Source organism: Eumetopias jubatus, unplaced genomic scaffold, assembly GCF_037043125.1.
Source record: "Eumetopias jubatus isolate StellerSeaLion01/CBP00866 unplaced genomic scaffold, mEumJub1_p1.0 scaffold_8, whole genome shotgun sequence".
Classification (NCBI taxonomy): Eukaryota; Metazoa; Chordata; class Mammalia; order Carnivora; family Otariidae; genus Eumetopias; species Eumetopias jubatus.
The window spans coordinates 64,908,387-64,930,640 of NW_028274814.1; the positions used below are offsets into that span (position 1 = coordinate 64,908,387).

Genomic DNA, 22,254 nt, shown 5'->3' on the forward strand with positions numbered 1-22,254 from the left:
GGAGCAGCTGAAGAAGAGGGAAGAGCAGGCTCCCCGTGGAGCAGGGAGCCTGATGCAGAGCTCGATCCCAGGTCCCTGGGACCATGACCCAAGCCAAAGGCAGAAACTCAACCATCTGAGCCACCCAGGCACCCCTAGAATGTTTATTTTTTAAAAAATGCACATAACTAACCAGGAAAGATTACTGCTTTCCATCTTTTTCAAGCTAAGTTAACTGCTCTTACAAGAGGGAGGAAGAAAAGGAGTTTTGCACCTATAGAAAAACTTGAAATAACTAGTAGTATTTACTGCTTTATTTAGTTAGCCTCCTTAAATCAATCTCATACATATGCATTAAGAAGGGAGGGACAGCTGTGTGTCATCACTGAGCAATTACTGTGAGTAAAGACACTTTGACAGACGTTCAGTCCCTTGCCATAATATTGGAGGGGTGGTGCTATGTATCATCGCTACTGTGCTAATTAAGGAACAGAAGCCCGAAAGGCTAAGTAACTCTTCGGAAGCCTCTCAGCTAGTAAGTTACAGGGACACCATTTTTCTCCATGGCCACATGATTCTGGTCACATGGCTCTTTTTGGTACTCCCACATACTTGGCAGCATGAGAGAGTCAAAGGTGCTTTCTTAAAATATAGACCGTGTTCTCCAGGAGCTCGCAATGAAACACAAAATAGAACAGGGTAGCATTATATATGGAGTGTGGTAGAGGAAGTGGGACCTAGTGAGTTAGATGGAGATGGAGACAGGCACAGGACCTAGACTTCGGAGAGGAGGTGCAGTGGGGAGATGTGAGATGGGGGCTCATATTAGGCACAGCCACAGGAGCAGGAAGACCGGGGGCATGTTTGGGATATGGCCGTCCGTCCACTTGGGCAGCACAGATGCTAGGTGTAGGGAAGCTGTCAGAGGTCCAGCCGGGAGGATAGGCTGGGCCCATACTGAGATTTTGAATGCCATGTGGAGGACCATATTTAATTCTATAGGCAATGGGGATCCACAGCAGGAGGGTGTGTGTGTGTGTGTGTGTGTGTGTGTGTGTGTGTGTGTGTGTGTGTGTGTGTGTGTGTGTGTGTGTGTAGGGGGTTGGTTTTGGTTGGTTGATGATTCCATTTTGTTTTCATCAAAAAAAGATTTGGACGAAAGTGGGCTTTAGGAACGTTAGTATGGGGGTGCCTGGGTGGCTCAGTTGTTAAGCGTCTGCCTTCAGCTCAGGTCATGATCCCAGGGTCCTGGGATCAAGCCCCGCATTGGGCTCCCTGCTCCGCAGGAAGCCTGCTTCTCCCTCTCCCACTCCCCCTGCTTGTGGTCCCTCTCTTGCTGTCTCTCTCTCTGTCAAAAAATTAATAAAATCTTAAAAAAAAAATAGGAACGTTAGTATGGTCATGGGGGAAGGGGGTTAGATTGGCACGGGCAGTCGCCAGAGGTGGACAGCCGTGACCTGCCATGTTGTGGGGTGAAGACCTAGAACTGGGGAGTGGCAACAGGTACAAAAAAACACCTCTGTGTTTGGGGACAGAAAAACCAATGGGACATGGTAACTGCTTTGCACCTGGCCTTGCACACACCTGTCCCCTAATTGACTGTCAGATTCCATCTCTAGTGCCAGGGATTTAACTCCTTTAAAGCTCAAGTCAACTGACAATTTTACTCCAAAAAGCGATGCCTTTCTGAGAGCTAATCCCTATTTGTGCAAGGCTTATGTTTGTGGAGTGGCGTCCTTTCAAATTGGCGATTCCCCTATTTGCCTGACCAGAACAGTCACCACTCCACTGGTTAGAAATCAAGATGATGAAGCTGTCACCCCTGAATATTGATTTGAAGGTTCTAAGATGGTACCCAGGGAACTGGACTTTTGTCATAGGTCCCACATAAGTCTTACTGACGAGCAGGCAAGTTTGGGGAAAAGTGCCTCCAAGAGCTTTTTCATTTAACGGCTCTCCTTTGACATGGGGTTCATTCATATTCCAGTCACTGATGTGCCCTGGCCTCCCCACTCTCCTCACTTGGCCCCGTCATTCCTAGAGGCTTTCATCAATGAAAACTTCCCGATAGATTTGTACCTACTAAAAATCATGCTCTTGAAGCTACCTGGTGTCTAGAAGCACAATCTGCCATGTGAAAAAGAAAAGATTTTTTTTGTTTATTTTATTTTATTATGCTATGTTAGTCACCATACAATACATCATTAGTTTTTGATGTAGTGATCCATGATTCATTGTTTTTGTATAACACCCAGTGCTCCATGCAGTACGTGCCCTCCTTAATACCCATCACCAGGCTAACCCATCCCCCCAACCCCCTCCCCTCTAAAACCCTCAGTTACTCAGAGTCCATAGTCTTTCATGGTTCATCTCTCCCTCCGATTCCCCCCCTTCATTTTTCCCTTCCTTCTCCTAATGTCCTCCATGCTCTTCCTTATGTTCCACAAAGAAGTGAAACCATATGATAATTGACTTTCTCTGCTGGACTTACTTCACTTAGCATAATCACCTCCAGTCCCATCCATGTTGATGTAAAAGTTGGGTATTCATCCTTTCTGATGGCTGAGTAATATTCCATTGTATATATGGACCACATCTTCTTTATCCATTCATCTGTTGAAGGGCATCTCAGCTCTTTCCACAGTTTGGCTATTGCGGATGTTGCTGCTATGAACATTGGGGTGCATATGGCCCTTCTTTTCACTACATCTGCGTCTTTGGAGTAAATACCCAGGAGTGCAATTGCTGGGTCATAGGGTAGCTCTGTTTTTAATTTTTTGAGGCACCTCCACACTGTTTTCCAAAGTGGCTGTACCAACTTGCATTCCTCCCAACAGTGTAAGAGGGTTCCGTTTCTCCACAACCTCTCCAACATTTGTTGTTTCTTGCCTTGTCAATTTTTGCCATTCAAACTGCTGTAAGGTGGTATCTCAATGTGGTTTGATTTGAATTTCCCTGATGGCTAATGATGATGAACATTTATTCATTTGCTAGCCATTTGTATGTCTTCTTTTGAGAAGTGTCTGTTCATGTCTTCTGCCTGTTTTTTGACTTAATTGTGTTTGGGGTGTTGAGTTTGAGAAGTTCTTTATAGATCTTGGAAATCAGACCTTCGTCTGTAATGTCATTTGCAAATATCTTCTCCCATTCTGTGGGTTGCCTCTTTGTTTTGTTGACTGTTTCCTTTGCTGTGCAGAAGCTTTTTATCTTGATGAAGTTCCAAAAGTTCATTTTTGCTTTGTTTCACTAGCCTTTGGAGATGTATCTTGAAAGAAGTTGCTGTGGCCAGAGTCGAAGAGGTTACTGCCTACGTTCTCCTCTAGTATTTTGATGGATTCCTGTCTCACATTGAGGCCTTTCTTCCATTTTGAGTTTATCTTTGTGTATGGTGTTAGAGAATCGTTGCGTTTCATTCTTCTGTATATAGCTGTCCAATTTTCCCAGCACCATTTATTGAAGAGACTGTCTTTTTCCCTTGCATATTTTTTCCTACTTATTTGACCATAGAGTTGAGGGTCCACATCTGGGCTCTCTATTGGGTTCCATTGGTCTATATGTCTGTTTTTGTGCCAGTACCATGCTGTCTTGGTGATCACAGCTTTGTAATATAGCTTGAAATCAGGCAATGTGATGCCCCCAGCTTTGTTTTTCTTTTTCAACATTTCCTTGGCAATTTGGGGTCTTTCCTGGTTCCATACAAATTTTAGGATTGTTTGTTCCAGCACTTTGAAAAATGTCATTGGAATTTTGATCGGGATGGCATTGAAGGTATAGATTGCTCTGGGTAACACAGGCATTTTAACAATGTTTATTCTTCCAATCCATGAGCATGGAATGTTTTTCCATCTTTTTGTGTCTTCTTCAATTTATTTCATGAGTGTTCTGTAGTTCCTAGAGTATAGATCCTTTACCTCTTTGGTTAGGTTTATTCTGAGGTATCTTATGGTTTTTGGTACTATTGTAAATGGAATTGTTTCTCTAATTTCTCTTTCTACAGTTGCATTGTTAGTGTATAAGAAAGCAATTGATTTCTGTGCATTGATTTTGCATTGATTTTGTATCCTGACACATTACTGAATTGCTGTATGAGGTCTAGTAATTTGGGGGTGGAGTCTTTTGGATTTTCCACATAAAGTATCATGTCATCTGCGAAGAGAGTTTGACTTCTTCTTTGCCAATCTGAATACCTTTTATTTCTTTTTGTTGTCTGACTGCTGTTGCTGGGACTTCTAGTACCATGTTGAACAATAGTGGCGAGAGTGGGCATCCTTGACTCTTCCTGATCTTAAGGGAATGGCTCTCATCTGTTCCCCATTGAGGATGATATTTGCTGTGGGTTTTTCATAGGTGGATTTTATGAACTTGAGGAATGTTCCCTTTATCCCTATACTCTGAAGAGTTTTAATCAGGAAGGGATGATGTATTTTGTCAAATGCTTTTTCTGCATCGAGAGGACCATATGGTTCTTCTCTCTCCTCTTATTAATGTGTTCTATCACACTGATTGATTTGCGAATGTTCAACCACCCTTGCATCCCGGGGATAAATCCCACTTGGTCATGGTGGATGATCCTTTTAATGTATTGGAGGATACATTGGATCCTATTAGCTAGGATTTTGTTGAGAATTTTGGAATCCATATTCAATCAGGAATATCAGTTGGAAATTCACCTTTTTGATGGGGTCTTTGCCTGGTTTGGGGATTAAGGTAATGCTGGCCTCATAGAATGAGTCTGGAAGATTTCCTTCTGTTTCTATTTTTTGAAACAGCTTCAGGAGAATAAGTATTATTTCTTCCTTGAATGTTTGGTAGAATTCCTCAGGGAATCCATCAGGCCCTGGACTCTTGTTTTTTGGGAGATTTTTGATCACTGCTTCAGTCTCGTTACTGGTTATTGGCCTCTTCAGGTTGTCAATTTCTTCTTGTTTCAGTCTTGGCAGTTTATAGGGTTCTAGGAAGGCATCCATTTCTTCCAGGTTGCTTAATATATTGGCATATAGTTGTTATGCCATATTTCCTTGGTGTTAGTCATTATCTCTCCCCTTTCATTTATAATTTTATTAATTTGGGTCCTTTCTCTTTTTTTTGGATAAGTCTGGCCAGTGGTTTATTGATCTTATTAATTCTTTCAAAGAACCAGCTTCTAGTTTTATTGATCTGATCTACTGTGTTTCTGGTTTCTAATTCATTGATCTCTGCTCTAATCTTAATTATTTCTCTTCTAATGCTTGGCTTAGGCATTGTTTGTTGCTTTTTCTCTAGTTTCTTAAGGTGTAAAGTTAGTTGGTGAATTCGGAATTTTTCTATTTTTTTCAGTGAAGCTTGGATGGCTATTTATTTCCCCCTTAGGACCACCTTTGCAGTATCCCATAGGTTTTGGACTGATGTGTTTTCATTCTCATTGGTTTCCATGAATTGTTTAAGTTCTTTGATTTCCTGGTTGACTCAAACATTCTTGAGCAGAGTGATCTTTAGCTTCCAAGTGTTTGAATTTCTTCCAAATTTTTTCTTGTGATTGAGTTCCAGTTTTAAAGCATTATGGTCTGAGACTATACAAGGAATAATCTCAGTCTTTTGGTATCAGTTGAGACCTGATTTGTGACGCAGTATGTGGTCTTTTCTGGAGAAAGTTCCATGTACACTCAAGAAGAATGAGTATTCTGTTATTTTAGGGTGGAATGTTCTGTATATATCTATGAGGGCCATCTGGTCTAGTGTGTCATTCAAAGCTCTTGTTTCTTTGTTGATTTTCTGCTTAGATGATCTATCTATTGCTGAGAATGGAGTATTGAGGTCTCCTACAATTAACATATCGTTATCTATATGACTCTTTATTTTGGTTAACAGTTGGCTTATGTAGATGGCTGTTCCCATGTTGGGGGCATAGATATTTACAATTGTTAGATCTTCTTGTTGGGTAGACCCTTTAAGAATGATATAGTGTCCTTCTGTGTCTCTAACTACAGTCTTTAGCTTAAAATCTAATTTGATATAAGAATTGCTACCCCAGCTTTCTTTTTTTTTAAGATTTTATTTATTTATTTGCCAGAGAGAGACACAGTGAGAGAGGGAACACAAGCAGCGGGAGTGGGAGAGGGAGAGGCAGGCTTCCCACGGAGCAGGGAGCCTGATGCGGGGCTCGATCCCAGGGCCCTGGGATCATGACCTGAGCCAAAGGCAGATGCTTAACAACTGAGCCACACAGGCACCCGCTACCCCAGCTTTCTTTTGAGGTCCGTTGGCATGGAAGATGGATCTCCATCCCTTCACTTTCAGTCTGGATGTTTCTTTAGGTTCAAAATGAGTCTCTTGTAGACAGCATATGGATGGGTCCTGTCTTTTTATCCAGTCTGCAACCCTGTGCCGTTTTATGGGAGCATTTAGGCCATTCACATTGAGAGTGATTATTGAAAGATATGAATTTATTGTCATCATGTTGCCGTGTGAAGTCCTTCTTTCTATAGATTGTAAATTTCTGTTCTATATCATTCGTGGGGTCTTTCTTCCTTTTATAGAACCCCCCTTAATATTTCTTGCAGGGTCAGCTTAGTGGTCACATTCTTTCAGTTTCTGCCAGTCTTGGAAGCTCTGCATCTCTCCATCCATTCTAAATGACAGCCTTGCCAGATAAAGTATTCTTGGCTGCATGTTCTTCTCATTTAGTACCCTGAATATGTCTTGCCAGCCCTTCCTGGCTTGCCAGGTCTCTGTGGATAGGTCTGACGTTATTCTGATGTTCCTCCCTCTGTACATAAGGAATCTCTTCCCCCTAACTGCCCTTTAGATGGTTTCCTTGGTTCAAAGATTTGCTAGTTTTACTGTTTCATGCTGGGGCGTTCGCCTGTTTTCCTTGATCTTGGGAGGGGTCCTCTCTGCCTCTAGGACACAAATGTTTGTATCATTCCCCAGATTAGGGAAGTTCTCAGCTACGATTTGCTCAAATATATTTTCTAGTCCTCTCTCTCTCTCCACCTCCTCCGGGATCCCAATAATTCTGACATTGGAACATTTCATGGTATCACTTATTTCTCTGATTCTGTTTTCATGGATTTTGAGTTGTTTCTCCCTGGCCTCCTCTTTTCTTTCTTGTCTATTAATTGGTCTTCTAGATCACTAATTCGTTCTTCTGCCTCGCTTACCCTAGCTGTTAGATTATCTAGATTAGATTGGATCTCATTGATAGCATTTTTAAATTCTGCCAGTTCAGCTTTCATTTCTGCCCTTAGAGACTCTATGTTGCCATTAATCAATTTCTCCATTCTAGCTATTGTCTTCACAACTCCTACCCTGAAGTCCATTTCCGACATTTTGGTTATATCTGTATCCATTTGTAAATCTGTGGCAGATGTCACAGTCTCTGAGTCTTTCCCATTTTGGGGGTTCCACCTCCTAGTCATTCTGTTGACAGATAATTGAGGGAATGTACAGAGTCCAAATTATCGACCACAACCCAAGCAAGATGTACCTGTTTTTTAGGGACCTTAGGGTTGTCGGCCTCTTGTTCTCCCAGCCTGTCTTCTGGGGGAGGGGCCTGCTGGGCTTTTACTCAGGCAACCCTGTTTGGGCAGAGTTGCTCTGCACCCTATGGGGGAGGGATGGGCTCAGTGAAAACTGGTTTTTGGGGGGCTTTTGCTCTCTTGCGGCTTCCCCTGGCAGCTTTCTGAGTCTCTTCCAAGAGTCAGAGCAGAAGAGATCACTTCCAATCCTCTGCCTTAGAGCAGAGGGATCGCAGTCTGCTCTTCAGTGAGCTCTCCAGACCACACTATCTGCATTTCTGTCTGCTGCTATAAACTGCAGCATCCTGGGTTGTGCGCCCCTCAGCAGCACTCCCAGTCCTCACTTCCAGGTTGAGGCACGGGGGCACATCTCCGCCCTTTGTGCTTCTAAAGCCGCCAGCCACCCCCAGTCCGGGTTTCATTCTGGGGGGCTGCCCCAAAGTCCTTTCCCCGCTGCTACCGGTCTGTGAGTCTGTGCCCCATCCCCAGCGTGGGAGGTTATCACTCACCATTGGTGTAGGATCGCCACAGCTCCCTCACCCTTCCATTTATCTTCCGATATCTGCCCACAGAATCAAGGCTCCCTGCTTCATACCTCGAAACCAACCGCCTGCCATATTCTGTCTGTAGAGATCCAGACTTATCTTCCTACATCTCAGGCTGATTCCGTGGGTGTTCAGAGTGGTCTGGTAGATATCCAGCTCAATTCCGGGAACTGGTTGGAATAGGGTCCCCTAGTCCTCTGCCATATTTCTCTTCTCCACCAAGAAAAGGTGTTTTTGATCAAACACTGACAGCAGTCAGCTGCGGCAGAAATAGGAAAGGAAGTCAGATTTTGGAAAGTAGTCTCGCCGAGGTGCTGATGAACACATTGTTAATACTAAGAAAGTGTATCTATTCCAGGGGAAAGGAAAACACTCATTTTGATATTTGTGGATTTACTGTCAGGATTGTATAGGCTTAAGATAGCATCTAAGCTGCTGACAAAATTCTGTGTACTTTTAATGTTATCGGGCTTTAAATACAAGTCAGAGCCGAGTTAGACTGTTTCCTAGACAGACTGAATAATTTTCATATTATCAGGCCATTGGAGGCCAGAATAGGTGCTCAGTAGAAGTCTAGAGGGAAATGCAGAGGCCAGTTCATTACGAGCACTAGGCACAGGTATACCCTTCTCCCCAGTAAAAAGTTTAAATTTACTCTGAAGCCAACTCTGCCATGTTGAAATTAGTCAACAGTTAGCCTTTCAGCTTTTCAACACTTGTCATCACTGCCAACTGGATATTTTAACTTCCAATTTTGCTTCATTCTCTACAAACACAACCCTTCCCTCCCTCCCTCCCTCCCTCCCTCCCTCCCTCCCTCCCTCCCTCCCTCCCTTTCTTCCTTCCCCACAGTCTCCGTCCAACCCCACCTCCTCCTGAGTTCACCTGGGCTGTTCTGCCAGTGACCATCTCAATTTCCCAAAACATTACTCAAAACACAAACTGGCCAATCAAGACTGTGGTGTGGGAGAGCCCTCACGGACTGAATAAGGGAGCAGGTGCCTAGGTGCAGAAAGTGATTGGACATGGAGAGAAGAAACATAATCCTTACTCTCTGGGACTTATTATAAAATGGGGAAACTGACACATGAGCAAGTACCTACAAGAATCAAGGGAAGAACCTAAATCAGATGAGAGAAGGAGAGAGCAAACATGACCGTGAAGCAGCATGTCCAGTACTTACTCTGCAAAACGCTTCACCTGATATGCCACTAGTCTTGCCCTGCTTTTTGCCTAAGAAAACTAGGATGAAAAATACACACTCCTCTTGCTATTTCATTTAGTAAATACCAAAATTATGATATTTTTAGTGATATTAGGAGGTTGATTCTGTAAGTTTCAGCTCCCCCCCCAAAAAAAAGATAGTAATATTTACAGGAAATTGTGTGTACATTGTTTTCTGAAATCTTCACTAACTTTTTGCTTCTTTTGAAGCAACGTAAGTAGAAGTTTAGAACCTGGGACCTATGGGTTCAAAACATCTCAGGTAACCTGAAGAGCATTTGGTTAATTTTAGAAATGTACTTTTATTTATAGAGTGTCTTTTTTCCATGCCAACTTATTTACTGTTTTAAAAACAAGCAGAACAAACAGCAGCAAATCACACTTTGGTAAAGAAAAGCATGAACTGATTATAGGTCCCCAAAAGAGTATCACTTAACCAATGCATGTGTGTCCTTCTTACACCAATGTCCTCTTTGAACCCAGGAAGTGGCTGGATGAGATGGGTCCAGAGCTGTTTGCCTGCAGCAGAAATGATAACCAACTATTACTTTTGTAGCTACATGCCTGTTCGTTGTTTTACCAAACATAAAAATGCCTTCGGTTTATTGGCTCATTTTGCTTTGTCAAATAGCTTTAAGTGCAGTTGTGAATATTCCTGTTTGTTCTCATGATAACATGAAAATTAGAACAGCTATAATGATCGCCATTTTTCACCAGTAAAAACTGAGGAATCGAGAAGATAATTCAGTGGAAAACAGGCAGAGCCACGAATAGTAGAGGCAAGCCATTTACAGAGCACTGCAACTTCTTTTGCAGTTATGTTCTTAGAAATCTATGAAACCAGCGTTTTCTTAAAAAAAATTGATTGATTGATTTTTGAGAGAGTGTGTGAGCCTGATCTGGGGGAGGGAGCACAAAGGAAGAGGGAGAGAAAGAACCTCAAGCAGACTCCCTGCTGACCGTGGAGACTGGCCCTGAGATTGTGCCGAAACCGAGTCAGATGCTCAACTGACTGAGCCACCCAGGTGCCCTAAAACCAACATTTTCTAAGATAAGCTAACTCACCAAGCTTGGTAAAGCCTCTAAGTGTTACCCTTTCCACGCACGCCAACATCAATGACAATAGCTGGTCCCAGCGACGTATCATCTTAGTGCATGCCTATGTTCTGATGTGTTCTTAGAATTTGTTTCTTTACAGCCTTATTGAAATCAGGCTTTATTTCTCCTGACCCAGTTTTTGCAATCTGTGTGTGTTTGCAGGTGAAAGAAAATGGTCTTAGGTCAGTTCGACCATCAAATAAGATGTCGACCATCACTGTCGACCATCAAATAAGATGAGGGAAAGGTAACATCACCATAAAATGGAGAGGTGTCTTCATTATCCCACACACTTTATCCCAAATGTCAGGTGGCCATGTAATTAGAAAATCTTCCATTTTCCTAAGTATTTGGAGTTGCTTTCGTTCTAGGAACTTCTCAACTTTTCCCTATTCTATGTAAAGCAAAAGGCATCTAGAAAAGTATCTAGAAAACACTCAGCACTAATAGCAGCAAAGCAAGGAAAACCAAAACATTATAGACAGGGCTCATGTCCCACTCCAACATCAAATCAGCATTATTAAAATTGAGAGTTGTGTTTTTTTTTTTTAAGATTTTTATTTATTTATTTGACAGAGGGAGACACAGCGAAAGAGGGAACACAAGCAGGGGGAGTGGGAGAGGGAGAAGCAGACTTCCTGCCGAGCAGGGAGCCCGATGCAGGGCTCGATCCCAGGACCCTGGGATCATGACCTGAGCCAAAGGCAGGCGCTTAACGACTGAGCCACCCAGGCACCCCAAGAGTTGTGTTTCTGAATAAGTATTGATATAAGCATATTGTAAATGTTCAATAATTTGTCATGAGAGCAAAGCGGTAATAGCTAAGATTTTTCTACAATCAAAATAGTATGACTGAGCTCAGTCCTTTGAAGTAGGAATAAATGTACCAAGCACATCGATTAGAAAAATCACACTAACAAATTAAGGTAGCCTAATTTTTAAAAAACTATATTATAAAAAATGGTTAACCAAATGGATCTGCCAGTTAAGAGAAACATTAAGTATTTGACAATGATTTTGCTTTCTTCAAGAAGTGCAGATAGACTTTGGGATTATCAAAAGGGTGCTGACATCTTTAAAAAAGAGATTAGGTGGATGTCATGGTAACTCACTCATGATACATGTCTTTTTGTAAGTAGAGGTGTTCAACCATCACTATTAAAGCTGCTTCAGAGTACTATAATCACTACACTTGACAGACTATTAATAGCTACTAGAGAACTTCAGAATTCCTGGGAAATCTCTGGAAATAATTACCAAACTATTACCATAGACTGTAAATATAGCTTCAAAATGCATTTCATAGATTTGCTAAAACAGATTTTAAGTCTGCCAAATGTTGTTGCTTTTATTTGTTGAGGCACTGAATGGAATTTTAAAAGTGAAAAGCTAATGGTTGCAAGATTGGTATAGTAGGTGTGAATTGGACAGCACTGGTGAGTGGGGCCGCCCCCAAAGCACACGGGGTGAGAGCCTCTAAGCTCCACGAACAAAGCACGTGGCATGCTAGGGGCACGGCCAGCACCCACCGATGTCCCCATGGGTGTACTAGTGAGCCAGTTGGAGAGAAAATATTGAGGATAATTAGAGATCGTGTGTAATAAAGTAGTAGATGGCATGGCTATTGAATTTATCAATCTAGGTGGGAGTAAGCTGGACTCAAGTGGTAAGACTGGGTCTAGCTGTGCTGAGCCAAGAGCTCATTCAGTGCGCAGGATTTGGATGGATGCCCAATCAGCCTTGGTATCCTGTGACTGTTCTGGATTCCAGAACTCAAGTGAGAAAGAGAAAGTCTTGTTTGATTGTGTTGTGTTTTGGGGTTTTTCTTTTCTTTTTTTTTTTTTTTTTTTGGTCTATTGTCTAACATATGTTACTAGAATTCTTTTTGACTCTGACTACCCTTAGGTGGTTAGACGATGCTATTATTGATGAGATCACACCCAAGCTGATCGGGGATCGGCCCAATACTTACACGTACACCAAGGCCTTGGGAGAGATGGTGGTGCAGCAGGAGAGCAGGAACCTAAACATTGCCATCATAAGGCCCTCCATTGTGGGAGCAACCTGGCAGGAGCCTTTCCCGGTAAGCCCACTCGCCTGGTTTCCTTGCTTTGCTTCCAAACCAGCATCTTTCTTGCCCAATTACTTTCCGAAGAGGTCCTTTACACTCTCTCTCTCTCTCTTCTCAGAATGTATAGCTGAGTGCAGCATATCAAATACGAACCCATTATATTAATACAAAATTCCACATTTGGTTCAGGATTTATCCAGCATGAGGCTCCTCTGGGGGTTACACTGCCTATCCTAGAGTTGGGTGGAGGTCTTAAATTAGCTTATCATTAACCCTCGTCTGAAAATTCCCATGGGATAGTTTTAGTTCTTGGCTTCCCCACTTTTAGTTTAAATATACCAGAATGCTCTTGATGGCCAAATTGGTAGTATTACAACCATCAGGGTAAATAAGAATCACAAAGTTAACAGAAGGTTCTCAGTTTAGGAATAATTTTTGCATCTGTATACTGCTCTATCCTTTTGAAAGTACACTGAGTTTATACCATCTTTTTTGAAGCAATTCTGTGAAGCTTTAGGACCAAAAAAATTTGAGCTCTAGGGCTTACTGAAAATGCAGCCTCTTGAGCAGTCTCGTCTGTAAAACTGGGCTAATGCTATTTTAGCCCAATACTGGACCCACTTTGGAGAGCTGATCAAATGAGACTGTGTACGAGGAGTGTTTAGTGTAGTGCCTGGTCCCTGGTAGAACAAATATTAAGCCCTCCATCTTCTCTTTTCTCCCTCCTCTTCTATTTACACACACATTTTGACTTTTACAGATAAAGAAACAGACATAATAAGGTCAACTGACTTGCTTAGGGCTTAGTAGACAAATTCAAGAAGACGTTTTCCTCCAACTGCTCCAGAACATATTCTTCCTGAGAATATCTCTGAGCAAGCCAATACAAATAGAATATGGAAGCTATGTCTTTTCAAATTTTCAAGAAATGGATCCTTCCTACAAATCATATTTGATATGTAGTGTTCCCCTGGAGAGTGAAAATCAGGCCCGAGGTGAAGAAAAGTGATGGTTAATGAATTGGTTAGCAAGTTATGATATTAAGACAAGGTTCAGTTTAACCTCTAAGATGTCATAAAACAACCTGAAACTCCCGATGACTCCTCCCAGGAAAAAAAGATGCTGGCAGAATTTTCATTCTTGCACAAGTGCAGAAATATCCAGTGCTTTTCCACTCATCTTTGTGATCTTAGATATATTGCATTAGACTGTTCTGTCAGCTGGGGTCTCAGTGCTCTTGTTTGAAACTTACGAAGATCAGATTGTAGACGTTGCAGATGTATTATAATTTTCTGACATGTGTAACTGAGATCTTTTTTCCTTATAGGGTTGGGTTGATAACTTAAATGGACCTAGTGGGCTCATTATTGCGGTATGTATGTATAATAATGTAGAAATAACTCCTTGAAAGGTAGCGGAGGAATGGTAACAAAATGCCTAGTGTTGATTTAGCTTCATTGATCCCAAACCATAAGTGTTACTTTAGTAACTACTATTGAAGCCACTTAATCTCAATTTTGCTGATTGGGAAATAGAGGCATGATGAAATTACTTTTATTATTTGTAGATTTTATTATCAGGAAAACAGAGGTACTGTGATATCCTCAGTTACTATTTAGGAGTTTTGTATTTGGGAAGTCTGAGCATCAAGGACCATGTCTGCATTTCCCTTTGATTACCACAAGATGGGAGTGTTGCCTCCTTTTCGCTATTTATTAATCGCTTGAATTAGTATAGCAAACTGGAGATGCAACAAAAATAACATTCTCAAAGATTATTCAAATCTTGATTATAATACACATTCAAGAGTTGATGTGTGTGGATAGAAATCTTATGTATAATAAAAATACATCAATAACTAGTTCTCAACAGATACAAGAAAGAGAATCACCAATTAGAACATATTTTTTGCATGTAAAAATTAATGAATACAGAAAACATTTTTCACCAATACTCCTCTCCCAGACAAGAAGAAATGGCAGCAGGGCTTCTAGGTCAGCAGCCCTCTGTGGGCCTCTTATTGCAGTGAAGGCCGGTCTAGCTGAGGTGAGGCATGACCCAGCTCATAGTTCACATGGAAGCATTATAGGACCAGAACTGCCTCTCTGCTCTTTAGGACAATGAATAGGAATTCAGTCTCTCCCTGAGTGTAAATCTTCTTAGAAATGTCATGCTTCAGACTGCTTCTGTTCCTCTCAGAGCTAGGGCCCACATGAACTAACATACAAACATGAGTGAATTATGACTACTTGTCAAAGACAGTGGCAATGAACTTCTTTCTGATTTCTTTCTAGCAGCCCCTCTCTTTTTGTTCTCTACCTGCCTTCAACTCTTTCATCTTCAAAGTGTAGTTGGGGTGAACATTTGGTAACTTAGAACATAATTATTTTAAGATGATCCTAGAGTGAGTTTTATTATATTATTTACAAAGCTGCACATGGATGCAGCTTTTCTAAACCTTTTCACTGATTTCTTACAAACAAAGGAAGGGGAATCAGTCACAAGAAAATAGAAATTAGGAACACAGGAAAGTGCTAACCACTGCAAATCAATGCTGGAAATATGAAGGGTATCAATAACTTCATAAAGTCAATAAACATGACTATTAACCTACTTATTTGTTGGCATGACTTATTTATTAATGTGAATAATTCCCAATTCTTCCATTTATATAACATCTTTGAAGTGAACAAAGATACTTAACAAAAAGTGGTGGCCTTTTCCCAAGTAATAAAGAGTGTTTGTGGAATGGTAGAATTTTATTCATTTTAAAAATGTTTCTTAAACTTTTAGGGTCTACTATTGTTTGTAAATTAGTGAGAACTAGCAGAAAATGACTTCACTTAAGAAATGGTAAACTAAGGGACACCTGGGTGGCTCAGTCAGTAAGTGTCAGCCTTTGGCTCAGGTCATGATCCCAGGGTCCTGAGATCCAGTTCCGTGTCTGGGCTCCCTGCTCAGTGGGGAGCCTGCTTCTCCCTCTCCCTCTCCTCCCTGCTCGTTCTTTCTTCTTCTCTCTCTCTCTCTATCTCAAATAAATAAATAAATGGTAAACTAATATTAATGGGAAATTTGGGAAACCTTAGTTTTTAAGATATCTTATGAATTAATTTTTAAATGTGAAAAACTATCCTTGGTGTTTGTTAATTAACTAAACATATTAACCTCTCACAAATTTGAGGAACTCCACTCCCTAACAGACCCTGAGGACCTCTATGGAAATGCTGTCATTTGAGATGGACTTGGCTGGGGGGTTCGATAGGCTGAGAGAAGTCAGCCTTAGCCCGATAACCTAGTAAGCAGCAAGTCAGTGTTAACTATTATTACGAGCAGCATTAGTATTAGCCCCAGCTGTTACTTAAAACTTGGTTCAGTATTTAATGTTCTTTTTCCTGTGCAGGCTGGGAAAGGGTTTCTTCGGTCCATAAGAGGTGCTCCAATGGCTGTGGCAGATTTAATTCCCGTTGATACAGTCGTCAATCTCACCTTGGCTGTGGGATGGTACACAGCCGTTCACAGGTGCGCATGCAGAAGCCAGCTTTCAAAGATTTGATGAGGAGGAGGGTGAATATGTTAGGTTTAGTTTCAAAATATATGCATTTGACTGTAGAAGACCCCAAATGTCAGAGAGAATCGGTCTCAATATTTTACATAGTTCCAAATATGCCATCACGTATGCATTGAAGTATTTTATAAATACTGCTTCGTATTTTGTATAAAGTAACAAACTCTAAATCATTTAACCTTAAAATTCTAACCCAAAAAAGCTTTTCTTTCTTTTCAGTAATCTAAAATACAGCTTCCTTTTTTAAGGCAAAGGAGATAAAAGTAGGTGAAATAAGGGCATCTTTTTTATTTTATACAGCTGCTCATTTCCTAATATATGCCAAAAGTTCATATCACCATGGGGGGTGGGGGTCTATTTCCTAGTACAAAAAAAAAAGTTGTTTGTATATTTGACTCTGTTTGTAAATGGCAAACAGAATTAAATTTTTCTTATTTGAAGTCAGCCATTTAGTTGTTTTCCAATCCAGCAGGGCTGAACTGGACCTAGAAGAAAACATAGCCTATATTTTGCCCAATAAACATGTCTAGAAGTTAACAATATGATCTACTTTCTCATTGTCATGGTACCTCCATTTGCTCCTAAATACATCAACTTATTTGAGCCCTCTTTCATATGCACATGCACACTTTCCTCGTCTTCTTCCATTTTGCATTTTTACCCAAAGAAGGAACAGAAGATGGAGCATTGACCTAGTTATAGGAATTATTGAAACATCCTTGCCTACATGTTGTTTTTCCTTATCTTTCATTCGTCCTCCATTTTGTTGTATTTATTTAATTTTTATTTCATTTTCCAGACCTAAGTCAACATTAATCTACCACTGTACATCTGGTAACCTCAATCCTTGTAATTGGGGCAAAATGGGTAAGTGCCTGTAGAGACGTAACTACATAACTATTAGCATCTGCCCGTACAGTTTTAGTGTCTACCACAGGGGAAAAATGTGACAAAATGTGTCTTGGAGCTTAGAGTCTAATGGGAGGAAAAAAAACAAAAAATAAGTAAAAGATAAAATAGTAATTATAAATGTGTAAGAGTTAACTAGAATGTGCTGTGGAGATTCAAAGAAAGGGGGTTAGTGGGAATAATGTGCATGATTGTAAGCAATAAGGGGTCCACTGGCTATAAAGATTTTAAAAATAGATAAAACCAAGTAAAAGTCAGCAGTTATAAGTAACGTCAGTGAGGAAATGCCCCTCGTGCTGAGGCAGGGGCTGCTCACGCACACACACGTCCTTTGTCCCCTGGCTACATCACTGCAACTGTGAGATCATCAATAACCAAGTAGATTTAAAAGAGTTCAATAATGCTACCTTTTGTATTGAGTCAGTGATACTCTTCATCGATTTATACAGTGAGCCGTAAGTGTAACCTCGAAAGTATCTTGTTGAATGGCAGTAATTAATCCTGCATGTAATTGAAAATTAGCTAACCAATCTTGTACTCCTTTGTCAATTTAGGAGTTGGTTTTCTGCAAATATCTGAAACTTTGAGATCATCTAGTTTTATTTAGGTACTAGATATAGAAAAAAATCACATGTACTTAATTTGTTAGAATCTGATTTCCATTTCAGAGCACTCTGCTATGCTATTCTATTTGTAAAGTTGTTACTTCAGTAAAAATGAAATTACTGCCATCAAAATTCTTTAGATCATATATCCAGTTATTTAGATCATATATCTAAATAATTCTGAAAACATTTGGAAATAAAAATAAATCTCCTCTACCTCAGTAACAGGATTAAAAAACAAGCATTAATAGAAGCAAAGAAGATATGTTAAGCTCTTAAATAAAAAGATGCTACATGTAAATTCCATTTCTGAAATTCAAAAGTCTTCTTCCATGCCAAAACCTCTTATTATCTGCTTATCAAATTATACAATGTCATAGTTGAAAGTAATCTTAAAAATAATCTAGTGGCCTTGCTTTATTTTATATATGAGGCCCCAAGAGAGTAAAAGATCTATTCAAATTCATATGGAGGGCTCGTACCTCAAACAGAAGTAGAAGACAGGTCTCTGGCCTCTGTGCAGTACCCATTCCAGTAGTGATTCTTAAAAGTGAGTATGAATCCCTCTCGGAGGAAAAAGAGTCAGATTCCTAGGTCAGATGTTTCTTGAGAATCTCTTCTGTATAAGGTATATATATTTTATATAGATTTCCAAGTAATATACTTTAAGGAGGACAATAATCATATTACCGTAATAACTGATATCTTCATCATAATTGAATAATGAACTTAGGTATGTTCTTTGAAATTTTTACATAGATAAAATCAACATTGAATTGGAATTAATATCATTTGAAAAGAATTATTTTACAAATGTACATTAAAAGTTTTTAAACTTTTATCCAGGTTTTATCTACATAATTTATCTACATAATAATACATCTACATAATTTATCTACATAATAATATAAAAAATATTGTGAAAAAAATCTGGAGACAAGAATGGATGGACAATGGAGTCTGGGATATTCCCAGAGAAGCAGAAATACCAAAGAAGTAAAAGACTGGTATCTAAAGTGAACCAACACAAGGCAATCCTGCCTTAATATTCTTTTTCACTTAAACCTTTATGAAGCTTTAAGTAGCCCTTTATAAAGGTTTAAGTAAATATGAAGAAACTTTACTGATGGTTCTACAACTAATGATCCAACCTTGGAAATAAGGCCCTCAGGCTCTGTCCTGAGCCTTTCAGAATAGACTAAATAACCTGGGAACCAAATGATGGATTTCAAGTTTTTCTGAACAATACTTCACTGTATTGATTGAAACTATTTCCCCAAGAAGTTGTTTTAGATAAAAGGTTTCAGGAAAAGGACCCAATTCAGAACCCATTCTCGTTATTTGATTTTATAGGTGACCTCTTGCCTGGCATAAATATCTTAATATTGTTCTCAGAGATTGATTCTTGACTCTACACAGCCAATCACTGGTCTTTATCATTTTGACCCATTGCAAATGCCCTCCACTATAAATGCTCCTAGACTTGTACTCTATTTTTTTCCCCAGGATTCCAAGTCTTGGCAACCTTTGAAAAAGTCCCATTTGAGAGAGCTTTTAGGAGGCCAAATGCAGACTTCACAGCCAACACCATCACAAGCCAGTACTGGAATGCAGTCAGCCACCGGGCCCCTGCCATCATCTACGACTTCTATCTGCGGCTCACAGGAAGGAAGCCCAGGTGAGAAGCCGGGTCAGTTGCTTTAAGAGTGTTGTTGCATGGAAGACTAGGGCCCCGAAGTCCTTAGCCCTTCTTTCATCTGGGGCTTGAAGGTGACAACTGAATCTTACATAAATTTGGGGCCAACTGAAGCAGTAGTAATGAGAATCCCCAAAGGGACCCCTACCTTAAAAATCCTCTGTCATAATAAAGGAAGTTAAATGTTGAGAAACTTGTTTGGTGAATTCAGCAAGTAATCATCCACCCAAAAAGCAAAGCAACTGAGACTCTAAGTCTGGGGCTTTCTAAACTGTTAGGTAATCTTAAAAGTGTGCAATAACGGTAACACACACACACACACACACACACACACACACACACACACGGGATGACGTGGGATGATCTCGTTTTCATTCTCACAACAATCCAGAGAGGATGTACTCATTACACCAATTTTACAAATAGGAAATAGAAGCTAAGAGAAGAATATAGAGTAGTCTAGAAGTGGAAAAGAGGAAAGATCTGGAGAAACCTGAACTAGAGTTACTGCCACCTAGAGGTGAGTAAAGAAATTAAAGGGGACAAGGTAGAATGTGCTGATGCTGAGGCAGCTCTGTCGCCATCTAGCTGTGTGATATAGGACCTATCCCTTTCTCTCTCTCACTTGAAGAATTTTCTATTGCGTCTGAAGAGTCATCATTATTATAATTACCAAAGGCAATCCCTGCAAACAAGCATTGGAAGCATGAATAGCATTGCCTTCTATGCTAGTCTCTTTATAGGAAGAAGTCTCTCTCGGCATTGATTAGCAGTGCAAATGGCTAAAACTTAGGTAATGTTGCATTTATCCAAATTTGCGGAGAACGTATTTAGAGCTCATAACTCAGTAATCATCGGGTTCTTCTTGAGCAAGGTGAAAAGGAGATGCTGTGGCTATGGGGAAAATATATGTATGGGGCTCATTAAATAAAGATGGGAAAAAAAGGAAAAACAAACATTATAGGCAGAAATGCTGAAGACTTTAAAATTTATGAGGGTTGGAAGAAGACCTGGATAAAGAGCAAAGTTCTGTAAGTAGGAAGGGAGCCAATAAAAATCTTTATGAATTTTGAGAAATTAAATTGTAATATTTGTGGGAAATGGGTAGGTTTCTAGAGGAATTTTAAGAATCGTCTTTATGGCAGAAAATGCTAGAATTCTTTTAGACTCCCTTCCCAGGTATGTTTGTGTGTAATCTTCTATGCATTTACAACCATATATAGACATATATAAATATAATTTTGCTTTGAGGTATGTGCATGCGTGTGTGTAAATCAAGCTTATATATTTTCCAAATTTTTTCACTAATTTTCCTTGAAAATCTAAGTCATTCTGCCTAGTGTTGTTTTCTCCTATTACAATTGGGTAATGAATATCAGTGCACGTGCATTTTTTTGGGAATGTACCACTGGGTCTGGTGAGGATGCTGAGGAGTGTGACTGCTGGATTGGAGGCTATCTGGATTTTGCAACTACCACTAGGTTGCCCTAAAGGAAGGCTCTATCATTTTGCACTACCACATCAGCATGGGGGGGTAAAAATGCGTTTTTAATTACCCTCGTCAATATTTGGCAAAAAAAAATCAAATCTTTTGACTTGTCAAACTAATGGCAATGAAGGGCATCTCTTTGTTACTTTGATTTGCATTCCCCTGATTGCTGGAGGGGCTGGGCTTTCATTTGTTCATTGGACATTCAAGGTTTCTCCTCTGTGAGTTGTCTGCCTCTGCTTCTCACCTATTTTTCTATTGGGTTGACCTTATTAACTTACAGAAACTCATATTTATGTGCATAAATATATATTGTATTTTCTCCAAGTCAATTTCTTATCTCATAGCTTTGATTATGAAACTTTTTTTAATACAAGGGGACTACCTACAATGTAGGTTTTCTTAAGAGCATGGAGTTTAGAGTCTGACTTACATATTTAAATCCTGGCTTTACCAAGTCAAGGGCTATATGAGCCCTAAATTACTGTCTCTAATACCTAACTGCCTCACCTGTAAAAAGGGACAGTAATCATACCTATTTTATAAGGTTTTATGTAAGAGAGCATAGACTATAGTAATCAGTCATTACTGAAGAAGTTTTAGATTTTTATGTGAAAAAAATGAATCACTTTTCCTTTATGGGTTTTACATTTTATGTGTTAAGAACTTCTGTATCTGAAAGTTAAAAATGTATTTTTTCTAAGAAAAAATACTATTATGCTGATATATTCCTCTATGCAGGATTTCATTCTACGATTATTTTTTTTTAATTAAAATAAATTCTTGAAGTCACATCAATGACATCAGAGTTGTAGGAGGGATAAAGTTTGTTGTCCATTTGGGCTGCTATAACAATCTCAGACTGGGTTGGTTATAAACAACAGAAGCTGATTTCTGAGACTGGGCAGTCTAAGACCACGGTGCTGGTAGATTCAGCATCTGCTGAGGGCCGGCTTCCTGGCTCCTAGATAGCCATCTCTCTGTGTCCTCACATGCTGGAAAGGCCAGGAGAGATTTCTGGGGTCTCCTTTCTAAAGGGCACTAATCACCTCCCAAAGTCTTCTCCAAATACTATCACACTGGTGAGAATAGGTTTAAATCTATGAATTTGGAGAGGAGAGGGATATAAATATTCAGTCGATAGCAAAAATGTAAGATGATAATAGCCAAATGGAACCCTTTTATGATGCTTGTATCAGGGAATAACGAGTCTACCTTTTGCCTAAGAATCTCCCATGATACGATGAGGACAGTCCCTCGTAAGTTATTAGGTATATGGGCGTTAGGATTTGACCAGAAATAAGACCAAATTCCCAAAATAGCATCACAAGTCATTACTGGGTCAACTACAGGAATCACTACTGCTAAAACTGGCCTAAGATAAATGTTCTAAAGGCCAAATATTCTATAGGGCAAAGTGATTTGTAGCCAGATCTAGGTTGATGCATTCGCTGTGTGACCTTGAACCTGTCAATCCTTCTGTAAGATGAAGATAACATAGATCTACCTGTGAGGATCAAATAAGAGCAACTATGAAAGTTTTCCATAAACTCCTTTAAAGTTGGAAAGTTCACACA

General features: G+C 40.0%; 1 protein-coding gene across 1 annotated transcript in view; it reads left to right on the top strand.

The window, feature by feature from the left end:
* Positions 1-22,254, top strand: part of FAR2 (fatty acyl-CoA reductase 2) — a 48,926-nt gene that overhangs the window by 20,672 nt on the left and 6,000 nt on the right. Inside the window, exons 4-8 of the mRNA XM_028113227.2 lie at positions 12,248-12,425; positions 13,741-13,785; positions 15,814-15,932; positions 16,778-16,845; positions 18,999-19,170. Coding sequence (XP_027969028.1) covers positions 12,248-12,425; positions 13,741-13,785; positions 15,814-15,932; positions 16,778-16,845; positions 18,999-19,170 — 582 coding nt within the window. The remainder of the gene's footprint in view (positions 1-12,247; positions 12,426-13,740; positions 13,786-15,813; positions 15,933-16,777; positions 16,846-18,998; positions 19,171-22,254) is intronic.